Below are 25,768 nucleotides of genomic sequence, written 5' to 3'. Positions count from 1 at the left end.
AGTCATTAATAATATCTTGAACATTAATTATTATAACTAACTTTTATTTTAGTGGAAAATTTAATGGGATTTTTTTTGGAGCCCCTTCATTTTGGAGGCCTTGGGCTATGGGTCTGCTTGCACAGGCCCAGGGCCGACCCTGGTTCTTTCCAAATTGAGTTTGGAGTACCGTTTTTGTTCTTATTCTAAGCCATATTCGGTGCTGGTACAAAGGCCGATTCAACTTGATCCAAATAATTTAACAAGTAAAAAACAATACCCACTTTTGATTGTAAAACAAACTCTGCTACACTCCCAATGTTAGGTGAGGACACATGGGACAGGTAGATCCAATGAACCCGCCCGAACCAACCCAATCCAATGGAAAAAACGCGGGTTGGATGGGGTCAACAAGTCAATCAGACGGATTTTATTACAATCCAATCAACTTCGGATTGGATACCGGATTTAAGAATAATCCACCCAATCCAACCTGAAATCCAAACATACAATAATAATATATTATTTAATATATATTTTTAATAATTTTACCTAACATACATGTAAAATTCTAAACCCTTATTTTATTTCACTTTTCACATTCTTCACTTTTTGTTTCAATTTTATTTGGCATGTCGGAGAATGGAGACAATTAAATTCTAAGTGTCATGACATTGTCATATTGATTAACTTGATTTCATTGCCGCAGTTGTTTTTCATGGTATTTTGCTATATGTCATTTATGAAATACTATTTCATGCTATTTAGCACAATGTTTTGTGTGTTTTTTTTATGTTATTTTGTACCATAACCTATTTACCAATTTTTTCTAATTTTTTTTTGAAGTTTTAATATTTTTTTCAATATTCCATATTTATTAATATTTTAATATAGTGATCCAATTAACCCATCCAAACCAACCCGAAGATCGTCGGATTGGGTTGGTTCGGGTCCGAGGGTGAAAACTCGTGAAATCCAACCCAATCTAACTCAAACAATTGTAATTGGTTCGGATCATGATTAACCTATAAATCCATCCAACCCAACCCATGTGCACCCCTAGGTTAGGTGAACTTGTAAATTTTTCATGGTTCAAGTTTAAAGTCGGAGTAATGATTTTCACACCGAGGAGCGAAAGATCAAACAGAGCATTTAAGTGTGTATGTTTTATTAGAATTAGAGAGACTTAACTCAACTCAAAAGCTAGCTCAAGAAATCAGGGTTTGCTCTATTCTTTATAAAGACTTGTTTGACCATATCTCTAGCTAAGAGACTTAACACACCCCTCATGCTCACGCCCATGACTGGAAATCTGGAGCGTGAAATTAACATCAACGGGTGACCCAAATATGTGAGGTCTCCACAATAAATGGATCTATGATAGATTCTGATTTCATATTAGAATTAAGAAGACCTAACTCAACCCAAAAGCTAGCTTTAAGAGTTGATGGTTGCTCAACCCTTTATAAACACTTGTTTAGATCTTTAGCCAATGTAACTTTTAACATATTTGGAAAAAGTATAAATAAAAAATCAAATTATAGTGTAGATACTTCTATCCACCATAATTTTGACTCAATGTGATTTTTATTGGATTATATATAGCCCCAAGTAATGTGATGTTCCATACTTCACATCTAGCTAATAGTCCAAACAGCAAAATATGGAATTCCAAGATGGAGAGAATGTTTCTAAACTGTTCGGGCTCAAAGCCACATATGGAATCACATTTTCAGGTTCATAAACACCATGTCCCTTAAATGTGTAGTTGAATTAGGCATACCAGATATCATACAAAACTATGGCAAGCCCATGCCACTCTCACAACTCATTGCTTCACTAACAATCCACCCATCCAAATCTTGTTGCATCCATCGCTTGATGCGAATCATGGTACATTCTGGCTTCTTCTCTCAACACAACATCACTGAGAATCAGCTCGAAGCAGAGTATAAGCTAACTGATGATTCTATTCTGCTCCTGAAAGATCACCCCTTCAGTCTCACACGTTTTTTGCATTGCGTGTTTAATCCAATTTGGACAGAGTCATGTAGTCATTTGTCAACTTGGTTAAAAAATGATGATCTTACACCCTTTGTAACCGCTCACGGGTTGTTGCCTTGGGATTTTGCTAAACGTGACCCAAAAATTAGTCACTTAATTAATGAAGCCATGGAAAGTGATTCTCGATTGACCGCCAATGTGTTTATGGAGAAGTGCAAGGGCATGTTGAACGAATTTGAGTCGTTGGTTGATGTTGGGGGAAGCACAGAGACCATGGCAAAGGCCATTGCTGAATCATTCCCATATCTCAAGTGCACAGTGTTTGATCTCCCATACGTTGTTGCTGACTTGCAAGGAAGTGACAACCTTGAATATGTTGGAGGTGACATGTTTATGGAAATTCTTCCAGCTGATGCCATTTTATTGAAGGTAAAATATGCAATTATTATAGATCTGGTTTTATTTTGTAGATATATGGTTTTTTCTGGAAATTACATTGAAGTTACATGAAGTTAAATGCATTATTGGTCGATTATATAAAAAAAATTAGGCAATTGATGACTTTTTATATAAATATATTATTGCTTGAAATTAATATATATGAATCAATAGCTATAAGGAATATTTTATTTCCTTTGGATAATGTTGATGACTTTTAATTACTTGAATGACAAGCAGTTGATATTGCACGACTGGAATGACGAGGTATGTCTGCAAATACTGAAGAATTGCAAGGAAGCAATAAAGAGCAAAGGCAAAGAAGGGAAGGTGATTATTATAGACATGGTGATGGAGGAAGAGAAGGGAGACAATAAATCAATTGAAACACAATTATTCTTTGATATGGTGATGATGGTGTCGACCACAGGAAAAGAGAGAAACAAGAAAGAATGGGTTAAGTTGATTACTTCTGCCGGTTTCACTGATTACAAGATAACTCCTGTTTTAGGGTTAAGGTCTATTATTGAGATCTATCCATAGTAAAATCTAGCCAAATGCTAGTATAAACTGATGAAAAGTGAGTGAGAAGAGATCAACATTCTAATCTCATGGAATGTATGTTGCGCGCTAACCGAGCATGAACAAATGAAGAAAGATGAAAGGTGAATAAAAAATATTTCACATGAAAATAAGATGAAAGATGAAGAAACGTGTATTTTGATTTTGAAATGAAAAATGATATATGAAGTAACAAGATAGAAGAAGATGGAGATGATAAAATAAACATGAAGATTATGGGGAGATGAATATTTTGAATGAATTTTAATATTTTACGGATTTTTTTGTAAATTTTGTTTTTAAAATTAAATTTTAAATATAAATTAATTATAAATTTCACTTAAGCCTCTTTTACACACGTGTTACTGCCACATCACTCCATTGCTGCCACTTGGGAAAGTTGTCGGAGCTCACCCCTAGTAAAGACAAAAAATGATGTGTTGCACAAACATTAAGGACCAATTACCAATTTTACTTCGACAAATATTCAAAAACGCGAGCTGGGGCGGAACTTGGTTATGATAGGGAGGAGCCATGGCTCCCTCAAAATTTTAAAAAAATCTTATAATCAATAATACCTAAATAATTTTGTATAGAACTAAAACGTTATATAGTAAAAATGTTGGAAAGACTACATATTCTTGACCGTGTTGTTTTGTTTTGCACTTAACTTGGAGGTACCGTGTTCAACTCCTTCCCAACTCCTTTTTTGAGTAATATTTTCATATTATTTCACAATTTGACCAACTGACTCCATTTTTAACTACAACTTCTTTTTTTAACCAACTACAACTTACTGTGCATGAGCTACTCGATTGATTAATATATGGACAAATTTTACATTAAAAAAAATTATACAGTTTACTGTTAGAATTTTTCATAGAAATTATGTACAAAAAAAAAGAAATTTTCTTAGAAATTTAACAAAATATCAAAATTTTATTAATATTAATATAACTTAGCTCCATTTTTTTTTACTATAACTTACTGTTTGAAATTTAACAAAATTTAAAGCTGACTAAGGTAACTTATCATAAATTTTCAATATTCATGTTCAAAATATATTTTAATTTATTTATTCAAAAACTATTTTGCCCCCTATAACTTATCTCCAAGTTTCGCCGCTGCGCGCGAGCCTAAATTTAAGTTAACCTTTTTTTTCCCATTATGAAACCGAAGGAATAGTATATACGCATAATACAAGTGGACAATATAAAAACTTGAACCAGATCCAACTTTGACGTGTGTGTGAGATTATCACAAATGTTTTAGACAACCCCTTTTAACACTCTTTTTTCAATAATTTCATGTTAATCGATTCAAATTCATGGTTTTTTCTATTAATTTGAAATTGAGGCTCATATTTTTAGTAAATATCACTTAAATTTTAACCAATCTATAAGAAAATACGTAGTGTTAAGTAGTACTTTTTTCTCTTTACTTTCTAATTACGCATGCATGTCAATTATATTGTGTTTCACGTTTTTCTTTTAACCCATGTGACGTACCTTTCCACATTCCGCACTAATGTTGTGCTAAATAATAGAAAAACGATAAACACAATTATGGAGCATGGCGGCGGATAACATTTATTCCCATTCTACCTTTCTTTTTCATCTCAGCTTCACTTTTTTCTTTTTTAGCTCTCTTATATTTCAATCACATCCTATATTATATCATTTATTTCTACTTCATTTATCTTTTATATATATATATATATATATATATATATATATATTTTGGTGCATATAGTGTTTGAAAAGAAGTGTGAAAGTGGATAATTACTAACAACGAATTATTGATCTTGCTTTAAAGAAGTTATCAACTGCACACCTTCGTAAGTGACTTATAAATAGACCCAAAATATTCTAGGTTCCATACTTCAAATCTAACTAGCTAGCTAGCAGTTCAAATCAAGCAGCAAGTTATACATGGAATTCCAAAATGGAGACCATGCTTCTGCCAAACTGCTTCGTTCTCAAGGCCACATATGGAATCACATTTTCAGCTTCATAAACTCCATGTCCCTGAAATGTGTAGTTGAATTAGGCATACCAGATATCATTCACAACTATGGCAAACCCATGACACTCTCAAAGCTCATTGCTTCACTACCAATCAACCCATCCAAAACCTCATGCATCCATCGCTTGATGCGAATCATGGTCCATTCTGGCTTCTTCTCGCGACACAATGCCACTGAAAATGAGCTCGAAGTGGAATATACACTAACTGATGATTCTATTCTGCTCCTTAAGGATCATCCCTTCAGTGTCATCCCTTTCTTGCATGCCATGTATGATCCAATTTTGACAAAGCCGTGGCATCATTTGTCAACTTGGTTCAAAAATGACGATTCCACCCCGTTTGCAACCGCAAACGGGATGATGATTTGGGATTATGCTGACCGTAATCCCAAAATGAACAAGTCATTCAATGAAGGCATGGCAAGTGATTCTCAATTGATCACTAGTGTGTTCATTGAGAAGTGCAAGGATATGTTTAATGGATCAGAGTCCTTGGTTGATGTTGCGGGAGGCACTGGGACTCTGGCAAAGGCCATTGTTGAATCTTTCCCACATTTGCAGTGCACTGTGTTTGATCTCCCACATGTTGTTGCTGGTTTGCAAGGAAGTTGCAACCTTAAATATGTTGGAGGGGACATGTTTAAGGAAATTCCTCCGGCCGATGTCATTTTGATGAAGGTACTTGGATTTTCTACATTTTATATTTGTTGGGAATTTAGAACTCAAGTGTGAGTTACAACTTCACATTTGTTAAGAATGAATGATGTGTTGACAATATAAGAGATTCGATCCATAAATTCAATGTCTTTTAATAAATATATGATGTCTGGTTCTCTTAGTGTCTTGTCGTGCTTCCCCAGTCTGCAGTCTGTTCGACATTATTCAAGTTAAATTAAAAATGTATGATGGGTCTATTATAACAAGATTAATCAATATATAGCAGATTAATATTTGATTTCCTTTTGAGCATGATGATTCTAATGGCTTTTACTTGAATGACAAAGCAGTGGATAATGCATGATTGGAGTGATGAGGAATGTGTGAAAATACTGAAGAAATGCAAGGAAGCAATAAAGAGCAAAGGCAAAGAAGGGAAGGTGATTATCATAGACATGGTGATAGAGGAAGAGAATGGAAATGATGAAACAGTTGAAACAGAGCTCTTCCTTGATATGGTGGTGATGGCGTTATACAATGCAAAAGAAAGAAATAAGAAAGAGTGGGTTAAGTTGATTTCCTCTGCTGGTTTTAGTGACTACAAGATAAGTCCTGTTTTGGGCTTAAGGTCGGTCATTGAGATCTACCCATAGTGAAATCTAGCCCAATAATGCTTGCATGATATGCTGAAAAGTGAAAGAGAAGGGTCAGCATTCTAAACTCATATATATGATGTCGTTGTTTTAATTCCTTTGTCAATTGTCATCTAGGAACGTTTAATATATATTGATAATAATGTCCAGTCTAGACTTTTTATCTTGTGTGTGATGTTGGAAGAATAAGGTACCATTCGAAGAGTCACGAATCCTAAATATGGATCTTTGTAACAGCAATAAGAATTATTCATGTTTCCAAATGGAATACCTTGTTGGAAACTTTATTGTTAGTAACTTAATCATAATGATCTAAACTAATGAGATCTTGTTAATGTTTGGATACGAAGTGGGAATTGAAAATCTCAAACTAGATTAGATGAAAAAAGGCATTGAGTAGTATATAAGTGAAAAAACTTATATACTTAATGACTGAGTGGTTATTGGCTTTGACCATCGCTGACCTGATCACTTGTTGGAATTCTGTCAATTGAAACTTTATCTGTATGGGTAATTCGAATTTACTGATGACGTACCAATGTTTTCGATTGTCATTTATAAACTGTCGGTATTTAAAAAATAGTCAAGTTAGGGCTGGTAACTTCAAATTACCGATGTCTAAGGTGGTCTTAAGTTACTGGTAACCAAACCGTTACCAATTATATTTTTTTATATAAAAATTGTGTCGGCCGTAAAAAACCGTCGGTAATAAACTTCAAATTACCGATGGCTGGGGTCGTCTTAAAATTCTACGTTTTCTGTTATTGATAAACATGCTGGCTGCAATTTGATGATTCAGACCTTTAGTTGGCTTGAAAGTTCTTTAGGACTCGTTTGGTGGTCAGAATATGATAAATGATTAAATAAGGACAGGATATGATAAGAGCAGGATAGACTCTTATCTTATCATGTGTTCGAGGTGGACATGATATTGATAGGATATGATAGAAACAATAAAATATGTATCAAACTTTCTTTTGAAATAAAAAAATCACAATATTCATAAACAACTGATATTTTATCCTGTTAGGATAATTTATATCCTATCTCACCTTTATGATAACTTTTACATATTATAGACATAGTAGGATAAGAGACATGATGATGTTATATTATCCTGCTGGCGCAACAAACAACATATTAAAGCAGGATATAATTACTATTATTACAAGTTTTAAATATATATTCACACTTTTTTTTTCATCTCATTCATTTTCATAGTCTTCTTGTTATCTATCATTTTTTGTTCCCTATCACATGAGGCGTCCCTTTTTTTCACTTCTCTCTACTATTACCTGGCCTACATCTATCTCACGGATGACATCAAAATGTCAAATTCTCTTGCAAGCCCAACCGACCCAATAAACTCATGGTGACTAGTATATACCATGACAGTGTAAAGCAAAAAACTGACGTACGTGAGAGAAGAGATTAATCTATGTTCTGGGTACATTTTCCCACTTGCTTACAATTTCGCTTTCTATCAATCTCCATGCTTAAAGAGTTTCCATTTAAACTTGTTTTCTTAGAGATTTCCCACAAAACCTAAACCATTAATAAATGCTCCTAAATTCGAGCCATAATATACAGATGCCAATTCCTCTCACACAATCATTTCAAGAATTGCTGGTGGTTGATAGAAAACCACATTTTACATGTCTAGCCACATCATTCCAAGTATTCCTTTCATTGTTCCAATATTAATTAGGCCTCTTAAGTTATTTACCAAGTTGTTGTGTTTTCAACAATGTCTTATTTCTGAAATTCAAAAAAAACCATGTCTTATTTCTCTCTCTCACCAACCAAATTTTGCCATGTAAATTAAAAATCATTCTAAATTTGCAACCACCTTGCACATCTTTTTTTTTCTTTAATTGTCGTGGCAAAGTTTCATTGGTAGGACAGAAAAATCAGACACCCATGGGGACTGATGATTTTGGTCCCCAAGTTCTAACACTTCCTCCTATTTCTTCTCAACATATAAGCCATCACACCCCACACCCTCTAGTGAGTTAACAAGCGCAAACTCAAATTTTCTCACTAGTATCTTCACCATGCCATCATCAAATTATTTTCAATGGCTTAGCCTTGTGGGCATCATTTGGCTCCAAGCCATAAATGGCACAAATACAAATTTCCCTGCTTACTCCTCCCAGCTAAAACAATCCCTTTCCATGTCCCAAGTGCAGCTCAATAACCTTGCTTTTGCCTCTGATGCAGGCAAACTTTTTGGCTGTTTTTCTGGCATGGCTGCAGTTTACCTCCCTCTTTGGCTGGTCCTCATGATCGGTTCGACTCTCGGGTTAATCGGCTATGGTGTTCAATATCTCTTCATAACAAACCAAATTCCATCTCTGTCCTATTGGCATGTCTTCTGTCTAACAGTTCTAGCAGGGAACAGCATTTGTTGGATCAACACTGTTTGCTATGTTGCCACAATAAGGAACTTCTCTTCTCATCGCCAAGTTGCCGTGGGAATAACAACTAGTTACCAAGGATTAAGTGCAAAGATTTACACCAGCATTGTTGATGCTATCTCAGGACACAACAAAAAAGCTAGAATCTTTCTGTTTCTAAACTCTGTAATGCCTGTGATAGTTAGTCTTATTGCAGCTCCACTAGTCCGGGAAATTGAAATCACAAAGGCTAAACACATGGATATGGGATTTGTTGTTATGTTTGTTGTTACAATTGGCACTGGATTATATGCTGTAATGAGTAGCTTGGAATTTGTGTCAAGTAAATTATCTCCAAGGAGTAACCTTATTGGAATTCTAGTGTCACTTTTTCTCCCTCTTATAGTTCCAGTTTCTATGATGGTTAGTGCATTAGTGAGGTCTTGGCACACAAACAGAGAAAAACTAAGAGTCTATCATTTTACAGCAGAGGAAAGTCCAACCAAAAATGAAGAGAGGACAGACTCAGAAAATGAAGTTAAAGAGGATGAAACTTGTGATGAAGTTCAAGAGGATCAAGATATCAGAGAAGATATTGGAGTGATGTTGATGCTGAGAAGAGTAGATTTCTGGTTATATTTTTTTGTCTATTTATTTGGTGGAACACTTGGTTTAGTGTATCTTAATAACTTGGGACAAATAGCTGAATCCAGAGGTTGCTCTGGTACTTCATCATTGGTGTCTTTGTCTTCCTCTTTTGGGTTCTTCGGCCGTCTCATGCCATCTCTTGTGGACTACTTTTACAGGTAACTTGGTCATTCTCTACCCTCCTCTTCATATTGTTCTAGTTTAGTTAGATTGTGATATAATTCAAATAATCACTGTAAATGAGTTAGTTGACATACATCAATGAAAACAAACAAACTATTAAATTATGGGTTTTTAATTTTAAATTAATTGCGGTTGTAGTTATGTTGCGAAATTGCAGACAAATAAAGGTTGATGCGGCTGTAATTGCAGTCGCGATGCTATTACATAAACTCCAAAACCCTTTATGATCCGACTTCAATTGAGGGTTTGAACCACAATTTAAAACCTTGATACACCTCACTTTATCTTTCATCACATTTTTACCTATTTTTCTTCATATTTTTATCTTATGTTCGTGTCAAATTATTGATCATATTTCTCATTTCTATATTTTCTGATTATTGGGGTGTACTTAGAGTTTCAACCGAACTTTTTCCTTAAATTATGCCTTTCCTCTTAATGACAATTTAATTTGATATCTCCAACTACTTGGTATATATGTAGGGGCAAGAGTAGAATATCAAGGCCAGCTTCAATGGTTGCATTGATGGTTCCAACAGCAGGGGCATTCTTCTTACTTCTCAATAAAACTCACCTCACCCTATACATTAGCACTGCCATAATTGGTGTGTGTACTGGAGCAATCACTTCAATTGCTGTTTCCACAACCACCGAGTTATTTGGAACAAAGAGTTTCTCTGTGAACCATAATTTGGTGGTGGCCAACATTCCAGTGGGGTCCTTTGTATTTGGTTACTTGGCTGCTATTGTTTACCACATGCAAGGACATGGACATGGGAAATGCATGGGCATGGAATGCTACAGAAACACTTTCATCGTTTGGGGTTCCCTTTGTTTCTTTGGCACTTTCTTGGCTTTGATTCTACATGCAAGGACTCGCAAGTTTTACTCACAAAATACACTAGGGTAATTGGGCAAACATTTTTTTTCCATTTATACACCTAGCTAGTCAACAATCCTAACACCCTTGAGTGTATATGTTGAAATATATGTAAATCACTTGTCTTTTATACAAGTCTTTTTTTTTTCTGCTAGCAAAAGAATATACATTTTCTCGATGAAAAATGTGGGCTCAACGCCCGAGAGGAATAAAATCAATAAAACCAAAAGACTACTCTTCTATGATAAATTGTGGAGGTACTATATCTAGTAAAAGAACTAACAATTAAGAAAAGTAATATTATCAATTATAAGGAAAAATAATTTTTTGTTGATGTGTCTTATCACCCCGTTCCTTATTTTTAAAATTCAAATCGGATGTATATTTAATCATTTTTACAGGAATCATTTAAATTTTACTTTGTATCAATTAATTTTTAAATCCTTACTTAATACTTATACTAAATACATTCCCTATATAAAATTATCCAAATGTATCTTTATTAGTCGACCTATGGGATCAAATGAACACCTATATATTAATGAATTAGAAAGTAGTTGGACAATTTCAATGGTAATATTGAACTGTAGGCCAAAATTAAAGAAGAAACATTCATCATAAATATGTAGTTATGTACTATTGGCTCTCAGTTGTGAGTCTTGTCCTATATATAGTAATGAAATGATGTGTTAGGTTTTAATTTAATCACACCTCACTTTTTCTTTCATTTTATTTTAACTATCGTTTTCTTCTTATCTCTTATTTTTATTATCACATCATCTATTATATCTCACATTTCTTTTTAAATCTTTTTTAATTAAGTGGAGTTTGATTTTGAATGTGAAAATAGTACTTTCCTATAAATTATCATGGATATATGTGGAATTTTGATTTTTGATGCTCTGAATTGCAAAGTCATTTCAAAATTTACTTCAGTTTATATAAAAATAGGAAAAATGGGTAGGTGAGTCGCTACACGTTCAAAGAGTTATTACGTGATGAAATGTGTTAAAATATAATATAAAACTATTATGTGCCTCTTACTCAACAAATTAAATTTTTAAAATAATTAATTATTTAACACCTTACACAACTCCGCTTTTAGATATAGAACATTTTTTTATGTTTATTTTTCGATGTACCAAAATAAAATATGGAACATTTTTTTTTCCAATTGTAACAAAAAAAAAGATACGGAACATTTTAGTTTTCATTTCCCCCTTTATCATCTGCCACTTTTCTCCATATATATATAGATGGAATCCAAAGATCCTAGTCTATTATACATATATGTCATTATGATAAAATAAAGTAGTGCTTTAATAAGAATTTAATCATCTATCCGATTTTTGTTACATTCATTGCTCTGCTCACCCTCATTAGTTATGAGGGTACTACAAATTATAAAACCAATAACCATGTGTACGAGATATGGGACCTTGAAAAATTTATCAATGAAGTAATACTTCACCAACTAGAATCTAACTTTTATGCGCAGAAGAAAATCATCTTTGGCATTTAAGTGGAATAATGATTCATAGACATAGGAATAGTAGAAACACCCCAAACACCCCTTTTTTCTGCGGATTTGGCCAAATAATACACTGAATTAACCACCTAAATACACATGACTAACCATAAAGCACATAACCGTGTAAACTCAGTTGAAATTCCTAAATTCAATTTTACACGGTTCTGTGCTTTATGGTTAGTCATGTGTATTTAGATGGTTAGTTCAGTGTATTATTTGGCCAAATCCCTAATTTAGGAATTTCAACTTTACACGGTTCTGTGCTTTATGGTTAGTCATGTGTATTTAGGTGGTTAGTTCAGTGTATTATTTGGCCAAATCCCTAATTTAGGAATTTCAACTTTACACGGTTATGTGCTTTATGGTTAGTCATGTGTATTTAGATGGTTAGTTCAGTGTATTATTTAGCCAAATCCGCGGGAAAAAGGGGTGTTTGGGGTGTTTCTACTATTCCTATGTCTATGAATCATTATTCATTTAAGTGTATCCCGGCCGGCGCGCCTCAACCTCACTAATGAGTCAATGACGCAAACATGATGACAGCCATGAGTCACCCTCATGTGAATTTTTATTATGTAATTAATTAATTAAATCTGTTAAGAGCATCTACATTCATCATATTCACTAAAATATCTACACTTTATTTTTTACAATTCTCCATAATGCCACATCATCTACACCATTTTACTAACTTTTTACTCAAACCCAATAACTCTTAAAAGTTTTTATAGTGGATCTCACCATCAACATCACATTTGTATATTTTATTATTTATATACAATTATATTAATGGTAAGTGCTTGTAATAAATACATGCTCACTTTTCAAGTATAGTGTAGAGTATCTATTCCCACATACTCATCTTTGTCATGTTGGAATTGAATATGTACTCTAATGGTAATAGATACTCATATGAGTATGTATTTAACATTAGATACTACCATTGGAGATGCTCTAAGAGCATATCCAACAAGTAGATTTTATTTTGGGACTTAACTCACTTTTTGTAGACACGTACTGTCACATAGAATTTAAGGCACCCATATAAGGTCCCAATGCACATTTTGCTCCAATGGTTTTGATTTTACTTTACTTTTGGTTGAACTCACAATACTCAATATATTTATATTATTTATTTTACATTTCTTGTATTGAATGAGAAAGAAACAATGGTTATTTTATTTAAGATCTAACTTTTAAAAGTAGCGAGCTAAGGCACGGACCTTAGCTTTTGCTAAGATCTCATACCATGTAGGACAAGTCCAGTGATAAGGTCTTGTTAGATTCAAATCTTATTTTAAGATTTCAGATTAAAATCTCCATCGGATATGCTCTAAAATCCTTTGAATGATTTTACTTTCTATTTTCAAACATTTTTTCCTATCTAATTTTCATCTTCTTTATTCTTTTTTAGTCAATCTCTTCATTTTTATACATATCACTTTTTATTTTGTGATGGAGTCATTAAGAACTCCAAATAATCATTACTCTTTGTATATTCCCATTTGCGTGAAAAAAAACATAAAGATTGTTCTCTGTAAAAACTTTCTTCACCAACTCTCTCTCTTTCTGGAACTAGACCTGTGGTGCGGTGCGGTTGGGTGGCCGTTGCACCGCCTCTCTATGCAGTAACAACCCCTCTCTCCCTTCTCCGTCCTCCTTCCCTTGGTCTCTTACCCATTTCTTGTGTTTTTACAAGGGCGAGGGAGCTAGCTTTCGTTTCTCTATGACCTATCCTCCCTGTTGCATTGTTTGTCATACGTCGTCGTATCCCACCGTCCTTTCCCTCCAATGTCGCGCTTCATTGGGCTCGCTTCATTGGGCTGCCATCTTCGCGCCTATCCTTGCCCTTGGATCTGCATGTGCTTCTCCTGCTTTGGCCAAATCTGTCAGACTTGTCGCTCTTCTTACTAAATGTAGTCCTCGTCGCGGTGGTGGCCTCTAGTCGTAGTAGGAGAGGACCTTGGGGTCGCGTTTTAAGAGCTTTTTCGCATTGGGTATGCTCGCACTTCTTTGGCTTTGGCAAGATCTTCTGATATCTGTGGTTTTCTCTTACTCCTTGTGGTGCACTATCGTAGTGGCGGTCCCTGGCTGTGGTAGATGAGGAGGTTAGTTTCACGTTTCCTGAGTACTTTGTGTTTGGGGATGGTGCTCCGGGTTGACGGCATTGCTAGGCTCTCCTTGAAGATCCGGCGCGGTGGTTTTGCGTGATGTGGGTCCTGCCATCTTAGTCGATAGCCACAGGGTGCAGTGCGGCTACTCAGCGGAGGTTGTTGAGGCAACGGTTCCTTTCCGGCCTCAATGGCTTGCTTCGTGCAGTGTTTTGGTTTGTTGATCTCCTTGTGGGCAGCAACAACGAGTTTGGACATGTATTTGAGGCATCGATGACGTCATTATTGACTAATTGTTGTTTGTTCGTTCTTTTGTTGTCTTTTTTAGTTTTTAATTGTTTCCTCTGTTTCTTTTTTTAGGTTCTTAGTCTTAGCTCTATGGTGTTTTGTTGGTTTCTTTGTTGTTAGGCCTATTGGTTTTCACGCCCAGTGGGTTATTGTTTTGGTATCTTTCATGCGTTGATAGGCGTCGTCTGATTCTATTGTCGTTCTTCAATTGCAAATGAAGACGTGCCCAAGGTGGCGTAGACTGAGACATTGTTTATTGGGTGTTAGAGCATACTTGCGTGCTAGTGGGGTTTGTGTTTGAGAGTATTGGTTTGGCTTTGCTTGTGGGGTTCTTTACAAGGATTTTGAATGGATTGCGCTGTAGTGATTGAGTTTTTGCCATATTTTTGTTAATTTGGTCACTGTACTCATTGTTGGGAGAGAATGTTTCTCAATTTTATATTAATATACAGAGGATGTATCCTATGAGAAATGTGTTCTTATGTGAGAATATAAGAATAAATCATGATTGTTGGATCTTATCATGAATGGTCAAGATTAAAACATGAAATCATGTGACTTTTTAAAAACATCACATGACATTTTTAAATGGTCATGTAACCACTATGTTGTTTTAATATTGACCATTCATGATTAGATCTAATGGTCACGTCTTAATATATATATATATATATTCGAAAAAAGTAATTCCCATTTCACATTGGAGGATCCTTGTGGTAAATTAAAAGACATGATGCTTGGCAAAGGTAACGAAATGACATGATGTACAAAAGAAACTATGGACTGCATTAGAGAGCAAAGAGCTGCCATGAAAATGAATTTAGGCACGAGAAGACACACTTCGCCTAATTCTTAAGGCTTGATGTCTTATGAGCTTGTTGACTGAAATATGTGAGGTCAATTAGAAAGGGCGACATGAAGATGAATTTAGGCATAAGAAGAAACACATCGCCTTAATACTTACAACATAGGTGTCTAGCAGGCTTGTGGACCGCAACGAGAAAGATCATTCAAAAAGGGAGGTATGAAGATGGATTTAGGCATCAAAAGACACACTTCATATTAATGCTTAAGGCTTAGTGTCTTGCGGATTTGTTGACTGGAATGAGCGATCTAACATTGGGTTCAAACTAAGCCATGAATGCACGGGTCCAAAAAAATTGAGTATGTTTTCTAGGAGCAAGCGACGTCATAAGGGTGATGTGTGGGTTGTTGGGCGATATCATTTGGTACGACGACATGGTCTAGTCTAAACGATGTAATCTTGTATGGGGGTATTGTTTCCCACATGCTTTATTGAACTGAACTAGCTATTTTGTAAGTGGAATAGGTCGAAGCACACTACTCGACCCTGTACTTTATCCGTACTTGTAACTACGTGTGGATGGGGGTCGTTACAGAACGAGTTATGGTTTCACTTGTATAGAGAGGTCTCATTAAAAGGAGACCTTATATTCACTTTTTCTTGTTTCTCAAGGTATCTCCACAGTTTGGAGCCATGAGATCACTAATCCTCTCGAGCCTTGAATATCACATTTATTGGGTATGTCTCTCCCACCAAATCATTATTCTTACAAATCACTCAAGAATTGAACCCTGAACTAGATATTTAAAAAGTTCAGCTATTTACCGCTGTCTAGACCTTATTGGTACCTCATATTCCCAAAGGGACTGAATCTTGATTTCTTCTTTAAGTTCTAAACTTTGTCTCTTTCAGTTTCATTGCTTGAATATGGGAACAAGTTTACATTTTTCTTAGGTAGAATTCCAACAAGATATTTTTCATTTATATTCTAACAGTCCTCATGACATACTCTAGAAATTCATGTTCATGCATCTTTTTGGGATGCACTTGACATACATTGACTGTTGGTGAATGGTGCAATAAAGTTGCATTTAAGCATTTGACCTAACTTGTACGCAAGGTTTGGCAACGTGTCTTATTTTTCTGTTAATGTGTTTGAGAATGATCCACAACCCACATGATGGTTAACAATTTTGATAGTAAACTCTGAAGTGAATGGTTGCTCCTTTTGGTTGGTCAGAAATTTCTACGTTAACCAAAACACAATACATGGTCCTAATTTCAGCCATTTCTGTTTCTAAAAAAACACAATCAATATTTTATTCAATGCATTGAAGGAGGTCTAGGCCACTTAGGGATGGCAATGGGTCGGGTAGGGTGCGGGTTTTGCCAAACCCAAACCCAAACCCGAAATCAAAAACCCACACCCGCACCCGCACCCGAACCCGAAATGGGTGGTGAACTTAAACCCACACCCGAACCCATTGGGTTTCGGGTTCACCCGACCCGTACCCACACCCGCACACAACCTCAAACAAACAGTTGAACTCGGAAACCCGACCTGAAAAAGACTGTGAAGAGAGCTATATTATGTAATGTAACATTGTAATTGCCATGTTACTGTTAAATTAATATGCAAGATGCTGCATATATTGTACTGCACAAGCAGAATACTTAGGTTTCACTTATACAGATCCGGGTTCGGGTAGGGTTCGGGTGCGGGTTTGGCCAAACCCAAACCCGAACCCGAAAGTGATCGGGTAAAACCCGAACCCGAACCCGAACCCATTTAACTCGGGTTTTCACCCAAGAAATCGGGTCGGGTCGGGTCGGGTGCCCATGGGTTCGGGCTTCTCTGCCATCCCTAAGGCCACTGTTCAATATCTTAATTATTTGTCACTTTCTTACTATAGTAGTATAACTATTAGGTTTGCTAGGAGCAGAGCTCTTCCACATGCTGTATTATAATTGATTCTTAAGTTGCCAAATTCAATTTAATTGATTTGGTGATGTTAATTGCTAGTGCCAAAACATATAAATGGCAATTAATCAAAGGTCAATTTTCAGTCATGATCAAGTACTGTTATATCTTTGATGGGAGACATGACATGTGGTTGGATACAAAATGGTGAAAGTTTTAATTAAAAGCTATTGGGTTGAAATTATTATATATTTAGCTAATTATGGATTTAAGTTGTGTCTTACATATCACCTCTTACATCTTCCTATCTCATAACAACCATGCACACATACAGAAGCAAAAGGTGAAAATACACTTTGATGAAAGAAATAAATTTTAATCATACATCACCTACGCCTACAAGAATGTAGGTTTTTAGATGTCAAGATTAGGTTCCGCCTGGACAACAACACTAATTAGCTGGCCACAAAAATGGTCAATATAAAGATTTATATTACTTGAAGGTACGCTAGTTAGCGTCTACTAAATCCACTTAACAAGTTAACATCGTGGTAATGTTGTTTAGTCGAGCCGATGCTAAATGTAAGGGAAAACCCTAATTTGGGCTGAGAGTTAGCGTCAACCTTAATTTAAAATACAAATTAAGCGGTGGCCAAGTCATCGCTTATTTTAGATGAAAATATAACATCTTCAGCCTCATGAAATCACTCACCATTTCATTGAAATCATATTTACCCCATCTCACATCGCTCTCCTCCTCCATCATTCGCCTTCTGCGGCTGATCCCTAATCCCTAGGTGCTACCGTCGTCATGCATTGTCGAGCCTAGCATTGTGACCTTCACACCTTGCCTCTCGTCTCTCCCATAACCACAAACTTCTTTTTTCTTTTTGTTAGGATGTGGGTCTTCTTCGGGAATGTCGTCGCCACCGCACACTTATCCGCCACTGCCAGACACGTCAGGCACCACCCACGTCGTTGCGTCTACATCTCACGTTCTCCAAATAAAGTATGAGTACAGTAATTAAGCGAATAAGAGATGACAAAAACCCAACCTCTACAGCATAACCTTCCAAAAACCTCTAAAAACCCCACAACCCCACAAGCAACGCCAAACCAAACCACCAACCCCAAACGTTTACATCACAAGGAGATGTCCCTATTGAAGTCGAAAGCAATGATAAGTTCAGCCGAACAAGATTCTATCAATTGCACGACACCTGCCAAACAAAGAGCCAACCCAAATGTGCAAACAAAAAGACCAACCGCAAAGACCACCAACAAATGCCATAGAGCTGAGACATAAAACCTAAAGAACCAAAAAGAAGTTAGCAATTTTTTGGGCATCTTTTTAGCAACTATTACATAATAAATCATAGGTCCAGTATCCGCCTTATGAGAATAAAACCCAAAAAAGTTGGATGGTGGACAATTTGGGCAGCCATTGTGTGGTCTATTTGGCTATGTAGGAATAATATTGCATTCAATAGGTGGAGAATTTATAGACTTGATACAACTTAGATCTTGGAATTGGCTAAAAGCCAAGATGAAGGGTTTTGTTTTCTCTTTCTTTGAATGGATGTTAAATCTGATTCATTGCTTTAATAGCTTGTCACTACTGTTTGTAAATGGGTTAAGTACCGCTTGCACCTTTTAATACATGTTGGCTGATAAATTAAAAAGTATTATTAACTATATTTGTATGATCCTATTATATCCATAATTTGATTTAATTCGGGTTTGTTACAAGTACAACTATATGTGTATATACATAATAAGAAAACACAACTCATGTACACAACTCATGTACGTTGCGTTGTAGCATCGGTTATGTCCGACGCTAATGAGAATATGATTGTAAAAAAAGAAGTAACCGCACAACATATTGTATTGTATAACTAATAAATTGAAAAGCTTCACTAAATAATCTACATGAATGGAAATAGGGGAAAGACTTTCAAGATAGGCTTAAATGCATTTGAAGAAAATAAAAATATTTCCTATCTTGTCCATGTCAAGCCTGATTCTGGGAGGAGATGAGGCTTAGATTATGGATGAAGTATTAGGAACAGAGCAGAGGTGTGAAAAAATGAAAATTTCCCAAACATCCATGTTGGCATCCAGCTTAAGCTCAGGTCACCAAAACCAATAACTTCACTGATTGTAAAGATAAAAATGTAAAAACTTTCCAGAGAATGACTAAAACCAAAATAAGCTATACATAGAGGGACCAAAAACTTATGTAACAGAAAAAAAAAAAAAAATAAGCAATTAGTGAGGTCAGTTAGGAAAAAGCAATGCTATGGAGTCAATTACCGATATTGGATTACTGATCATAGCCATTGGGATGCCATCTGTTATTTACATTTGGAGTGATAACTTTCACATTGTCTTTGGTTTCTGATTCTGATCTGGATGTCCTTTACAAAATGTAATATCTTTTGAACTTTTACTGGACACATTGCTTGTTCTATTCTTGAGTACATCTCCTGCTTTAATACTAGCTTGCATTTTTAATTAATTCTTTTGACCTGACTAAATGCTACATGACTTACATCCCCAACAACTTGGAAAATGATAGGGATGCTCTTCAATGCCATGATTGAGCAAGGAGAAGAATAAAAGGAGGTGAAATTTGGCCTCAAGCAGAACAGAATTGTGGCCACAAATTGAGCAAAGTGCATATAACAAATGAATACATGTTCTATGCATCTGATGCTGATTTTGCCCTGAAATTTTCCTTCCATGTTCTCCAAGCCATTCTGACTTCATCCAATTCAGCATCTGCAAAGCTAGAATACTTGTCCAATCTCTCAACCCATTCCACCCAAGGAGACTTCGACGAGTCTAGGAACTTTGACAGTTCAGGCAACATGACAGATGTGTAGAACTCTTCAACTTCATTGAGAATCGGCTCTGATTCAACCAGAGACACCATTTCAGGCCTTATAAACTTCCCAGCACTTGATCTCATACTGAAAGTGTTTCCCCTCAAAATCAAAACTTCTGGCGGGGCGAGGGGGAGGACAATTCGTGTAAACTTGATGAGTGACAATGAAAGGATGTCTCTTGGGATTAAATTGCGCTTCACAGCAACAGCAGTCCCAACCATTTTCCGTATCTGATGAGTCATTCAATCAATGTGTACAAGGTTAAATGTCAAATAACAGTGTATTCAACTGGTATAACTAAGGAATGAGTTAACCTATATTATGTCATTTGTACAGTAAAGCACCTTCAGATTACAAAATTAATATATGAATCATAAAGAAATTGAAAAAACTTGTAATAAATTGATAGAAGCTGGGCTTAATTCTGATTAACTGTTGATTTAAAATTTATTTACACTACCATCCAATCATGTGTCATATCATCAAATGAATTTTCCCTCTGAAATAGTTCTATTACAGTCAAAATTCAAACTATTTTAATGACAGCAAAATGCAAATAGATGAATAACCACAAAAGTTAATATTAAGTAACAGGAGCACAAAAAACTCTCAGCACATAAATTCAAGTAAGACTTACTTGATGTAACATGAAGGAATCCCCCCATATCTTGATCTCAACATAATCCTTTCCAAGTAATCTTTGCAATTTCCCACATGAACATTGGGAAATCTTTCTGAAATGGGAAACATTTAATCTATCTGCCTCATCTGGTTCATAGAGCCATCTTGCACGAACTACTAAACTAGAGTTTTGATGACTAAAATCATTAGATTCACTAGACTCTGAAGACTCGTGGCTCTGATCTTTATCACCTAAAGTGGTTGACACAAAATCATCAACGTCGCTTTCCTCACTCTCTGACTCACAAGCTGATGCCAAAGTAGATGATCCTGTTTTGTTTGACATGATACCATTTCCTGGGGATTTCCTAGCATGATGTTTTTTCCTGTACTTCGAACGAACAGTGTAATTGTGGAACGGATGCTCTCCCTGCAATAAAAATATCAACATATACAGAGGTAAATATGTGCATAATTTCTAAACATTTTATGCATGCATAATCCTCTTCATTGTTAACAATACATAGGAGTTATGGGTCAGAGTTATGTTTGTTCACATGCACATGGAAAATAGGCAAAATACAGTTAAAATATGCCCTTAACAGAAATGTTAAATACAGAGATTGACTTCCAGTCCAGCATGATGAAGGTCACAAGAGAACAATAATACATTTCATGCTTTTTTCCCCAATTTATTGGTCTAATCAGACAACATAGCAACATGTAATGAACAGAAACGAAAAGGCTAACATGTTATACCTGTGCACAATTATTATGCACATTATATACACCTTCCACAAGTAAACAAGGCTATTGTGTTCATTATTTGGAAATAACAAACAAACATAATCAGCACATAATTTAAAGAACCACAAAGCAAAATACTTCAATGAGGAGCACGTTTAGAAGTTTCTGAAGCTTAGAAAACATGTAAACCAAAGAACTCGTTTTTTTAAAAGCTGCACATTGTCCAATACAATCAATTACGATAGATCATTACCTTAACTACAGTTTATTATAATCATAGCTAAACTCAATTTGTCTAGTACCCGTGTTTAAGAAAAATAGACAATTCGAAAACAACAACAACAACAAAAGAAAATACAAATTAAGAGTATACCTCAAACGCACTAAGTAAACTGTTGAATTCTGAAATATGAAAATCAATTTCATCCTCACTAAAATGACTCTGGATTCCTATTATGTCAGCAGGGAGAAGGTAAGAATATTTCCGCAGGTTGCACTCTCTTCTTGGATCAAATCTCCTAAAACAAGCCAAAACTATGTAGTAAGAAATAAGAGTGAGAAAGGCAGAAAGCATGAATTAAAATTTGAGAAACGCTTAATTTATGAGTCACTTGAATTACACTGAGTATAAACATGAAAGTTCAGTTAAAAGTTTTCTGAACAAGAATCATAAATCATCTTCTTTTAGATCCAAGTCTTCCTCATTATCAATCATATTGTCAGTTGTAAATCTCTCCATGCTCTTCCTCTTCAAACCAGGCCCTTTTAAGTATTTTTACGAAAACAAAAACATTAAAAATGCCCTAATATTAACTTTCCGGGGACACTTTTGAGTTTTCTCAGTCCCATCAAATAGTGGAGAAATAGCGCTTTAACGGTCGCTGTTTCCAACACTTTAGCAGCCACAGCAGCGGCTACATGGTAGCCAGGAGCAGCCAGGGGTACAAGCTGCTATTGACAACCCTATGGGCTATGGCCTATGCTACTTATTCAAAGAAATAAGTAAGAGCTCAAATTGGTTACATTATTAATTTCCTAGTTAAAAATGTTACTGTCGCACTCCGTATCAAACATCTACCACCAAGAATATACAAATGATGAGTCTCAGGGAAAAAATGTTCACTTCTTTAATTTATAGGAGCACATGCATGTATTGTCACTCAATAACCAAGACACGAGAAAACAAATTCAGCAAAAGAATAGCCAACAGAGACTAACATTCTTACTTCTTTGAAGGCAATATGCCAAAAACTCGGATAGTATTAGGAAGGTAAATGTTAATGCGGTTTGCAAGCACAACGCCATCCCTATCTTCTTTCCATGCGTCCTCAGGGATTTCCATCTTAAAGGATATCATTGTAGCCAGAGAGTGAACCTAATACGCGCACATCATAAAAGGGGAATGAAATTTAGATATGAATAAACAGAATAACAACAACCAATTTATATAACAGATGGAAAGGGAACAAGAAGAAGCTTACTCCTTTATCAGTTCTGCTACTTCGACCCCATTTCACCTTGTCCAAGTCCCCAAAGTTACTATCGCGGATTCCACCAGCCTTGTAGATGGCGGTTTCAAGTTCTTTCTCAATAGCTACATAATGTTGTCAAAATTAAACCAGTGATGATCAGAGTTTAATTAATTAAACTTAGTTCATTTCGAAAGAAAACAGAATAAATTAGCAAGAACAAACACACATTAAAATTTCACTAGGGTGCTTATTAATTAGATCATAACACCAGATGAAAACAAACATTAGTCAATGCAATTGAACAAAAACACATACAACTAAGCAAGGTACAACAATAGGGGGCAAAATGAAAATCTATTTCACCAATGACATAAACTAAAATTCAAACTGGTGAATTTCTATGATAATCAACAAGGAAACAAATAAAAAAAGGGTCTTACTGGATAATCTGTGTTCATCCCGTTGAATTTGCAGACCTGTAAATAACTTCAAGAAATCAAAATTACAGTAAAGATTAAAACTTTTGTAAAATGAAGCAAATAAGAAAAAATGGGGTGACCTCTATAATCGGTTCCAACATATCCGACTCTCATTACAACCGTTTTCTTGAGAAAAGGTTCCCATTTGTCGTGGGAGAGAGAAGGGGAAGGGGAATGGGTGGAAGAACATAAGCATCTGAACAGTGTTGGAGGTAGAAGGAGAAGTGGGGTGTTGGGGTTTCGGGTTGGGGAGAATGAGAATGGCAGAGGAGAAGTGAACAGCATTGCAAGAAAAGTGGCCATAGTAGTGACTAGTGACTACATGAGAAATGAGAAGATGAAGAATGGTAGATAAGGCCAATAAGAGGTTAAAGGTAGGTTAAATTACAAACGTTCTGAAAATCGGACCAGTCATCGAAGTGGTCGAGACAACCAAGTTATGATTGAAGCGATAGTACTTACTGCTATTTTTAATAATATTTTATGTAATATGTAAAATATTTATACAAGATGTTAAAAGTTTAGGCTTAAATACTCTAGAGTTCCCTGAAATCGTCTCCCGTACGAAAATAAGTCCTTGAATTTTTTTTTTCAATTTCGAATCCCTGGATTTTTTTTTAATCAGAATAGGTCCCTACTCGTGTTTCCAGCTTATGTGGTTTAATTTTCGCTGAGTCATTTATTCCACGTGGTTTTTATATATTTATTTAAAAAAATAAACATTTAAAATTAAAATCTTATTAACCTAATTAACCCTAAATCTAATTACACATGGATTTTTAACTAATTTTTTTTCTGGATTTTTCTTTGACACTGAAGCAATAGAGGGCTGAAATGATGTGTAGTAAAAATATTAATTAAAAATCCATGTGTAATTAGATTTAGGGTTAATTAGGTTAATAAGATTTTAATTTTAAATTTAAATGTTTAATTTTATTTTTTTAATCCATGTGTATTTGAAAAAAAAAATATAAAAGTCACGTCAAATAAATGACTCAGCAAAAATTGAGCCACATAAACTGGAAACACGAGTAGGGACCTATTCTGATTAAAATAAATTTACAGGGATTCAAAATCGGAATTTTTTTTTCAGGGACTTATTTTCGTACGGGAGACAATGTCAGAGACCTTCAGAGTATTTAAGCCTTATATTTTTCATCTTATATATTTTATGTGATGAAAAATAAATGATAAAAGGGTCAACATATTTATTAAATTAAAAAGTTAAAATCTGACCAGTTCAACCCGGTTTCTATAACCAATTTTGAACCGATTCAACCAAATTTTGGTCGGTTCTAGTAGATTTTGGAATTTGACGATTTTGCAACTAATTGAGCTGGTCAGATTGAATGGCCCGACTTTATGAATACTTGAAGTTACTCATTACTCTTCAATTTCAAGTCCTCCAACTTTATTAAGCATTGGCCATGGCAACAAAATCTAGGTATCCTAACCTTTTTTCTACATTTAAGATATCCTCACGTTTACTTGATTAGTCGTATGCTTGTACTTTATATTATAAGTTTAATTGCAATTTTAATTTCTCATTTATTGACATAAATCACAACTTTTTACATAAATTGTCTTAACATCTTTTATATATATTATTGAATATAGGTAAATTTTATAAGAACGACTCTCTCACAAATAGAATAGATCAATAAAACTTAACCAAACAAAACCACCCCAAAGACCACACCTAGTAGACGAGCCTCATTAAAATCACGTCAAAAATTGTAATCTACGTCAACTCTTTACATTAATTATTCGATAATGTCTTTACAATGTTCTTTCAATTTCGAAAGTGTAAGGATCTCTTTTGAACAATTAAAACTATAGAAATCAAAATCCTTAATTTATAAAATTACAAGGTCAAAGTCTAATTAATTAGTAGTTTGTTTCTTGCTATCTTTTTGGACTGGGCAAGACCTAGGGCCCTCGCCCAGAGGCGCTTGCCTCATGGCGGTGAGTGAGCCAGAGAGTTTGGGCCTTCCCCGAGAATGCCCAACTAGCCTACTAAGGACGATTAGGGGCGCTAGGCCCAACCCCAAACCTATAAATAGGGGGCGGTTACCAATTGTAAAGGACTCTTAGCTCATTTGAGAAATAAAAGCTTGAAATTCAGTTATACTCTCTCTCTAAGCGGTTGCGTTCTTTCTCTCTAAGATTCTCACATCGCAATCCTCTCACTCTAGGTACTGTACCTCATCTCTATGTTCTTGGATATAACATTTGGCGCCGTCTGTGGGGAACGGTAGATTTCGATTCTCGGACTACGTGGATTGTGATTTCGTTGAGATAAGTTTGATTTTCTGCATAATTTTCTTTGATTTTTGTATTTCCGGCTAAATTCCTAGTTTGGATTGGTATTTGATGGAGACACGTTGTCGACGACGCGACGGAGAGCTGGAGCAGAGACGTGGTTCACCACCGCGTCGTGTTAGAGGAAGGCCGCGCCGGGAAGAGGTTCGTCGCG

At 35.4% G+C, this 25,768-nt stretch overlaps 3 protein-coding genes and 1 pseudogene across 3 annotated transcripts; 3 read left to right on the top strand and 1 right to left on the bottom strand.

The window, feature by feature from the left end:
* Positions 1-1,642: 1,642 nt before the first annotated feature.
* Positions 1,643-2,964, top strand: LOC130731666 (probable O-methyltransferase 3; annotated as a pseudogene).
* A 1,903-nt stretch (positions 2,965-4,867) lies between these two features.
* LOC130733906 (probable O-methyltransferase 3) lies at positions 4,868-6,639 on the top strand. Its single transcript, XM_057586196.1, has 2 exons — positions 4,868-5,687; positions 6,017-6,639. Exons 1-2 carry the CDS (start codon positions 4,914-4,916, stop codon positions 6,317-6,319), a joined length of 1,077 nt encoding a protein of 358 aa, XP_057442179.1. The 5' UTR covers positions 4,868-4,913; the 3' UTR covers positions 6,320-6,639.
* A 1,441-nt stretch (positions 6,640-8,080) lies between these two features.
* Positions 8,081-10,675, top strand: LOC130733905 (protein NUCLEAR FUSION DEFECTIVE 4-like). Its single transcript, XM_057586195.1, has 2 exons — positions 8,081-9,521; positions 10,030-10,675. The coding sequence occupies exons 1-2, from the start codon at positions 8,374-8,376 to the stop codon at positions 10,454-10,456; spliced, it is 1,575 nt and encodes a 524-aa protein (XP_057442178.1). The 5' UTR covers positions 8,081-8,373; the 3' UTR covers positions 10,457-10,675.
* An 8,710-nt stretch (positions 10,676-19,385) lies between these two features.
* Positions 19,386-23,647, bottom strand: LOC130733904 (putative tRNA pseudouridine synthase). Its single transcript, XM_057586194.1, has 7 exons — positions 23,373-23,647; positions 23,254-23,289; positions 22,823-22,935; positions 22,568-22,716; positions 21,715-21,859; positions 20,611-21,024; positions 19,386-20,203 (listed from the first exon to the last, which is right to left on the bottom strand). Exons 1-7 carry the CDS (start codon positions 23,593-23,595, stop codon positions 19,787-19,789), a joined length of 1,497 nt encoding a protein of 498 aa, XP_057442177.1. The 5' UTR covers positions 23,596-23,647; the 3' UTR covers positions 19,386-19,786.
* Between the last annotated feature and the right edge of the window lie 2,121 nt (positions 23,648-25,768).

The sequence above is a fragment of the Lotus japonicus genome, chromosome 1, assembly GCF_012489685.1.
Source record: "Lotus japonicus ecotype B-129 chromosome 1, LjGifu_v1.2".
NCBI classification, from domain to species: Eukaryota; Viridiplantae; Streptophyta; class Magnoliopsida; order Fabales; family Fabaceae; genus Lotus; species Lotus japonicus.
The sequence above is the reverse complement of the archived record's forward strand: the minus strand, read 5'-3'. Positions and strand labels throughout refer to the sequence as shown.

Coding starts and splice junctions, on each gene's coding strand:
- LOC130733906 (XM_057586196.1), top strand. CDS start 4,914: ATGGAATTCCAAAATGGAGACCATGCTTCTGCCAAACTGCTTCGTTCT. Junction 5,688..6,016: donor CCGATGTCATTTTGATGAAG/GTACTTGGATTT, acceptor ATGACAAAGCAG/TGGATAATGCATGATTGGAG.
- LOC130733904 (XM_057586194.1), bottom strand. CDS start 23,595: ATGGCCACTTTTCTTGCAATGCTGTTCACTTCTCCTCTGCCATTCTCA. Junction 22,717..22,822: donor GTAGCAGAACTGATAAAGGA/GTAAGCTTCTTC, acceptor TGCGCGTATTAG/GTTCACTCTCTGGCTACAAT. Junction 21,860..22,567: donor GGCATATTGCCTTCAAAGAA/GTAAGAATGTTA, acceptor GGCTTGTTTTAG/GAGATTTGATCCAAGAAGAG.
- LOC130733905 (XM_057586195.1), top strand. CDS start 8,374: ATGCCATCATCAAATTATTTTCAATGGCTTAGCCTTGTGGGCATCATT. Junction 9,522..10,029: donor CTTGTGGACTACTTTTACAG/GTAACTTGGTCA, acceptor GTATATATGTAG/GGGCAAGAGTAGAATATCAA.